The sequence below is a fragment of the Perognathus longimembris genome, chromosome 15, assembly GCF_023159225.1.
Source record: "Perognathus longimembris pacificus isolate PPM17 chromosome 15, ASM2315922v1, whole genome shotgun sequence".
Classification (NCBI taxonomy): Eukaryota; Metazoa; Chordata; class Mammalia; order Rodentia; family Heteromyidae; genus Perognathus; species Perognathus longimembris.
The window spans coordinates 10002970-10009824 of NC_063175.1; the positions used below are offsets into that span (position 1 = coordinate 10002970).

The following is a 6855-nucleotide window of genomic DNA, read 5'->3' on the forward strand; positions in this document are numbered from 1 at the left end:
GCCTGTCTGGTCATTGCTTTTTTTTTCTTTCTTTCTTCTCAGTACTGGGGTTTGAACTCAGAGCCTTGTACACTCTCCCACTTGAGCCATGCTTTCAGCCCTTTCATCTGACCATTCTTAACTTCACATATGGAAAATTAATTTGGGCTAACAAAAACCCTGATTCATTTGCTAAAGTCTTCACCACAGAAAGTGACTGGTTTGGAGACAGAGGTAATTCTGTTCACTTAGGACCTTGAGGGAATAGGGAATTTGCACACCGAGCAAGGCCACGTAAGGACTCAGCCAGAAGGCAGCCATCAGCAAGCCAAGTGGAGTCCTCAGAAGCAGCCGTCCCACTCAGCCTGGGATATCCAGACCTTAGAACTTCAAGCAGATGCATTTCTGTGGTTGGAGCTATCCATACTGTGGTACTCAGCTGAAGAACGTTGCCTGAGGAAAGAGGGAGGACAAAGTTCTGTGGTGCTCTGCATGTTCGCACGCGTGCGTGCACACACACACACACAGCCCATAAACTCCAGGCCACTTATGCAATAATCAGAGCCAACAAATGCCACAACTTTTTACTAGAGTCATACAGATGCTTTTAGGTGTGACTCAGTGCTACACAGAGACCCACAACAATGAACAATTGTAGTAGTCCTTATGAAGCTCTGTCCCAGCAGAGTTGCATGGGGAAAAAATGTAGATTAATTCATTTTTTCACTTATTTTCCCTAGAAAGTTGGAGGTGTTCTTTTCTTTGGGAAAAACTTCCCAAGGCTTTTTTTGGTTTGTTTTGTTTTTGTACCAGTCCTGGGACTTGAACTCAGGATGTGTCCCTGAGTATTTTTTGCTCAAGGCTAGTACTTTTGAATCACAGCTCTGCGTCCAGATTGTTTTTGGTAACTGGAAGCAAAATTCTTGTGGACTTTCCTGCCTGGGCTGGCTTCTGACTGCATCTGTTATATGGTAAACTATCTGAGAAGCCACATTTTGAGGACTGAATCTTGGAGTCTTTATTGGAGCATTAGCAGTCTGCAGGCAGCCAGTTGTTACAAAGGCCTGCAGCTGCTAAATACCCTCAACACGGTTGGGAAACAAACCAGAGAGGAAAGATAGAACAAAAACAATAACAACAAACCAATTCAGCTCTAATGGAGAGCTAACTTGGGACACCGTGGTGATGAACACAGAGACATGTGGGCTGGCCTGACCCTAAATAAGGTCAAGTCAGGGGGCCGTGTCACAGGAAGCTCCCGGTCCCAGGCACTTGACTGACAGGTTCAGTAACCTATAGGCCAAGTGCCCACCCCTGTCTCTAGGGATTCAGGCACACCCATCACCTGGGAGCAGGACTTCCTCTAGGAACTCAGTCACACACATCAAGACAAGATGCCAGATAGGGCAACTCACTATGTGGCCAATGATGGCGCTGGCCAGATCTGACCTCCTTAGTTTACATCCTCAGAGCTCAGCCTCCTGTGCAGCTAGGATTACAAATGTGAGCCACCACTGCCTGATTTGACTGTGGCTCCTTGAGGCTCTCCTATGGACCCAAGGTTAGCAGTGTCTTGTCTGCCAGGTGTCCTCTCACACCTCTGACTACATCCTTGAGTGCCATACATAGAAGAGGCAAAGGCACAGCCCTGTCCCCAAGGGACTCCAGATCAGAAGCCGGATATAAATGGAAAACAAGGGTGGTGGTGTATTTCTCAGGGGTGTAACTTGTGCCTAGTATTTTGGTGGCACTGGGTTCCATTCCCAACACTGAAACAAAGCCATAACCAAACTCTGGGTATAGACGAGTTCTTGAAACTCAATGTACCTCATGTAATAATAGGACTTTTGTTTACAACAGAGCTGTGGAAAGATAGATCCAACTCTCAGGAAGACTGGAACGCTGGGGAAGACAGCCCAGAGATAATGCGGACAGATACAAACAGGTGAACAAATACACAGGTGAACAAGCCCAGTGCTGGCGGTTCAGCTCATAATCCTAGTTACTCCAGAGGCTGAGGTTGGAGGATCACAGTTTGAAGCCAGCCCAGTCAGGAAAGTCCCTGAGATTCTTGTCTCCAATCAACTACTAAGAAGCAGGCAGTGGAGCTGTGGCTTAAGTGGTAGAGCACTAGGCTTAAGCTAAAAAACTCAGAGACAGTGCCCAGTCCCTGAGTTCAAGCCCTAGGACCAGCACCAAAAAAAAAAAAAAAAAAATGGTGAGCAGGGGGATTCCAGGCCTTGGAATTCCTCCTGGGATGAGGACTGGGACTGAAGTAGATCCACCCTCTAGGCCATGCTTCTCAAACAGGGTGGTCTTGCCTGGTCCTGGTCCTATTTCTGGTTGTCACACTTTAGGGGTTCTACTAACAATTAGGTGCTGAGACCTGATGTTCTGCTGGACATTGCACAATGCACAGGACAGCCCTCAACAAAAAAGAACAACTCAGCCCCATAGGTTAACAATATGGAGGTTTGAAAGCGTGGTCTTTAACCCTAGTCTGAGGAGTCTTCAGGCCCACACTCTACATGTGATTTTTCAAATCTTACCTGGGGCAAGTGCTGTTGGGAAAGGGGTGACCAACTCAGGAGGAGCGGCAGGGTGTGTACTCATGGGAGGATTTGAAGATGAAGCAAGAGAACAGTTCACAAATAAGAAGGGGAGAAAAAGCAAGTATAGTGGTCCATGCCTATAATTCCAGCACTCAGGAGGCTGGAGCAGAAGGATCAAGAGTTTGAGGTCAACCTGGGGTATGTAGCAAGACCTAGTTTTAGAAATCCAAGGGATTTAGTCAGTGGCAAAGTGCTTGTGTAGTGTGAGCCTACTCTTGGGTTTGATCCTCAGCTCTCCCTCTCTCTCTCTCTTTCTCTCTCTCTCTCTCTCTCTCTCTCACACACACACACACACACACACACACACACGGCTAAAAGATTTCAATTCTGAAGAGAAAGTGATCTCAAGCTTGGAAACAGTGCCATTCCAGGCAGACTGCAGGGGGGTGGGGGTGGGGGTGGGGGGTGGAGACGGGTTCCTAGATGCTCAGCAAGGGTGCCTCACATTGGGTGGGGTTTGCAAAGATTCAGGAACCCACCCACTCACCCCCCCCCATGCCGCTCTGCTGCCCTCTGCACACCCAGTCCTAGGTGGAGGAGACCCTGCTACCTATACTTCCTTATAGCTGGGGTTATAGTGAGCAACACACCACCAGACCTGGCTTGTTGTCTGAGGTGGAATCTCCCTAACTTTTGCTGAAGCTGGCCTTGACCTCTTTAAGTAGCTGGGATTATAGGTGTACACCACCATTCCAGCCTAGGGTCCTAAGTGTGAGGCCAGCCTGGGCTACATGGCAAGAACATATTTTTTAAAAGAAAAAGAATGAGAAGGGTGGGGGGAAGAGGCATTGAGCCATCGAGTGTTTTGGAGAAGTGTCTTACCCAATTGGTAGCTTTAATTTTCAGAAACTACTAGTCAGGGCTACAAGCAAGCTGAATAAACAAGTTCACTGGCATAACCCTCATACTCCACTAGCTGTGCCTCCTCTTCCACATGTCTTGGAGTAACACCTGGAGTTTCCTACCCAGTCCAGATAGCCCTCTGTCCTGTCATTCCCTCACACATGTAGTTCTTCGTTGAAAAAGTACCAAAGTATCATCGTTTAGTTTCTCACTCTCCTGTGAAGCTCCCTATGTTTCCTGTGAAATTAATTTTAAAAATTTTCTGCCTTTCTCTGGTAAATCAGCTGTTGGTGAAATTAGATTTTTTTCAATCCAGCTAAGGAGCCCCCATAAGAATGAAGAGGGGCTATGCTGGGGGTGTAGCTCAGAACAGTACTTGACTAGCATGCACAAGACTTGGGTCCCGCCTTCAGCACTAAAAACAAAAACAAAGGCTGCCACTGGTGGCACATGCCTGTGATGTTAGCTAGTCGGGAGGCTGGGATCTAAAAACCGCAGTTCAAAGCTATCCCAGGCAGGAAAATCTATGAGACTCTTATCTCCAATTATCCACCACCAAGCCAGAAGTGGAACTGTGGTTCAAGTAGCAGTGGTATAGCCTTTCCTAGATGAAAAAGCTAAGACCACTTAGGCCTTGAGTTCAAGCCCTTAGTATGGGTGCACACACACAAAAACAAGTGTTTAATATTCAGAATGGTGTTTTCTCAAACTGACTGCAGCCAGTAGGAAGTTGCTGAACTTAAAGTGTGTGCCTTTGTCCAGCAAGGATGCTGGAGGAGGCTGGGTCTCTAGTTCAACAACACATTGCTGGTGGGTGTGTGCTTTCTGTAAACACAGCCGTGCAGGTGGAGAGGCAGTCAGGCGACTTGGGGCAATGAAGCCCATCTGAAGATGAGCTGCTGTCAGAGTGGCCAAGGAAGCCTGGTCCTTCAGTCGTGTCAGGAGACACATGACCACAGTGGGCCACTGCTGATATATATATATATTTTTTTTTTGGTGCTCCAGTTTATTGAAAATATTTCAGCACAGTAGGTTAAACAGCTCCCCGCGGCGTTTTGAAATTCAGCCCCACAGTGGGCTGAGTGACCTGCAGGTTAGAGAGGCTGCCGAAGTCCAAAAGCTTCAGCATTTCCTTAGTGTCAGGATGAACTTCAATGATCTCCTGATCCAGGGCTGAGACCTCCGGGACGTAGTTATCCCTCCTTTCTCTCTCCTCCTCTTGCAGCTTGATGGAGATGCCCCTCACCCCTCTCTGAATCCGCTTCCTCAGGTGGGTGACATAGCCGGCGATCTTGCTGCACAGCTTCTTGCTAGGGATGATGGCAATCTCTTCGCACACGCGCTTATTTGTGTGGAAGTCGTTGCCCAGCCACGCGTAGTACTTCTCTATGATGATCCGCGCCGCCTTTTTCACGGTCTTGGTGCGAACGCGGCCCATGTTGGCAGTCCTGGTGGAAGAGGATGCTGATATTTTTTTATACCGAACAAACTTTCATACGTGGATCAGGTCCTTTGTCCCTACGGTCTTGAAGAATGAGTCCTGTCTTGAAGGATGAGTCCGTGGTTATAAAGACAGAGTAAAATGGCAAAGCTGTGCTGAAGACAAAGGTAAGCAGAGTTCCAGCTTAGGCTTAGAGGGCGCACAAGGTGCCATCTGGGGCACTCTGTGCCGGGCTAATAAGGCGTGTCTAGGAGAAAGCTGCATGGCTGTTGAGGTCATTGGACAGGCCCTGGGCCATATCAGAAGCAATCAGAGGCTCCACACAGCCTGTAGGAGCTCTCCGAGCCCACCACCCCGGGACGGTCAGCCCACTGTCCGATCTTCCAGGGACGATGGCCCATGACGTGACGCCCAGGGGCCCTTCCTTGCCACTGCTCAAGACCAGAGCCATGGACTATATTTAGGGGCCTGCTCAAGGGGGGAATACAGAAGCAGTATGAGAGGGGATATTTGCTCTGCTTGCCGGGCCTGGGTCCTTCCCGGCTCTCATTTTGATTGACGAGGGGCCATAACTGTGCCCTTAAAGGTCCGGACCCTTATACAGAACACTCGCCTAGTTACTTAGGCCAGAGATGGTTCAGATTTGGGGCGTGTGTGTGTGTGTGTGTGTGTGTGCGTGTGTGTGTCTGTGACAATACTAGGGCGTGAACTCGGGACACTGCCCCTTCGTTTTTTTGCTCAAGGCCAGAGCTGTATCACTTGGGGCACAGCGCGCTTCCAGCGGTCCCTGGCCTGTCCCGGCTGGTCCGCAGGCCATCCCTCCGCGGGGTCCCGGCTGGTCCGCAGGCCATCCCTCCGCGGGGTCCCGGCTGGTCCGCAGGCCATCCCTCCGCGGGGTCCCGGCTGGTCCGCAGGCCACCTCTCCGGGGTATCCAGGCCTGCGGCGTTCGGCTTGCGCATTTCCAGGAGGAGAGATTTTAAAAACAGCCGGGGTTACGAGTGAAGAATCCCGTAAAGGACTTTCCGGTAGCGTGGAGCTCCGGTTCAAATTCAAGCGACCAATAAGTAGCCGGGCAAATCGGCCCCGCCCGCGGAGGCCCTCCGGGGTGGTAATTACCGGCTCTTCCGCGGAATTCCGGTCCCGCCCGCGGTGCTCCTCTACTCGGGGAGTTACGGTCGCTCGATCCTGTCGCTCCCGGCTGCGGTGCTCCTCTACTCGGGGACTTACGGTCGCTCCCGGCCGCGGTGCTCCTCTACTCGGGGAGTTACGGTCGCTCCCGGCCGCGGTGCTCCTCTACTCGGGGACTTACGGCGGCCTCGCCCGCGGCGCTTCTTCCGCGCAGGCGCGGCCGCGGAAGTGGGGCAAAGGTCTCACTCGGGAAAACCCGACGGGGCGGCCTGGGATCCGGCTCGGGCTTGCGCCCGGGCGTCGGCAGCGCCGGGCGAGGAATGGGGCGCGGCCCCCCGGCTCCGGCCGCTCCGGGCGAGCACGCGGCTCTTGAGCCACTGCGCTTTCTGCGCCGGCGGTGCTGGGGACTCGAACCCGGCACCCGGCCGCATTCCCCGCCCCACGGAGATGGGAGTGCGAGTGCTCCCCGCCAGCGACGCCCCAAGGCTGGCCCGGCGGCAAGGGGCCCCCTCCACCCGCGGTGTTGCTCCGGCGTCCGCCGGCAGGCAGGGCTCGCGAAGCTCCGCTTTCCGCCCGGCCCACCCCGGCCCTGCTCCTCGCTCAGCCCCGCCCGCCCCCGACTCCTCCCGGCCCCGCCCCCGCCTCTTCCCGGCCCCGCCCCCGCCTCTTCCCGGCCCCGCCCCCGCCTCCTCCCGGCCCCGCCCCCGCCCCGCCCCTTCCCGGCCCCGCCTCCTCCCGGCCCCGCCCCCGCCTCTTCCCGGCCCCGCCCCCGCCTCCTCCCGGCCCCGCCCCCGCCTCTTCCCGGCCCCGCCTCCTCCCCCCCTCCCCCCTCCCTCCCCCCTCAGCCCTCC

General features: G+C 53.4%; 1 protein-coding gene across 1 annotated transcript; it reads right to left on the bottom strand.

Annotated features, from left to right (window-relative positions):
• Nucleotides 1-4419: 4419 nt before the first annotated feature.
• On the bottom strand, nt 4420-5026 carry LOC125364000 (40S ribosomal protein S17-like). Its single transcript, XM_048363369.1, has one exon. The coding sequence runs from the start codon at nt 4870-4872 to the stop codon at nt 4468-4470; it is 405 nt and encodes a 134-aa protein (XP_048219326.1). The 5' UTR covers nt 4873-5026; the 3' UTR covers nt 4420-4467.
• Between the last annotated feature and the right edge of the window lie 1829 nt (nt 5027-6855).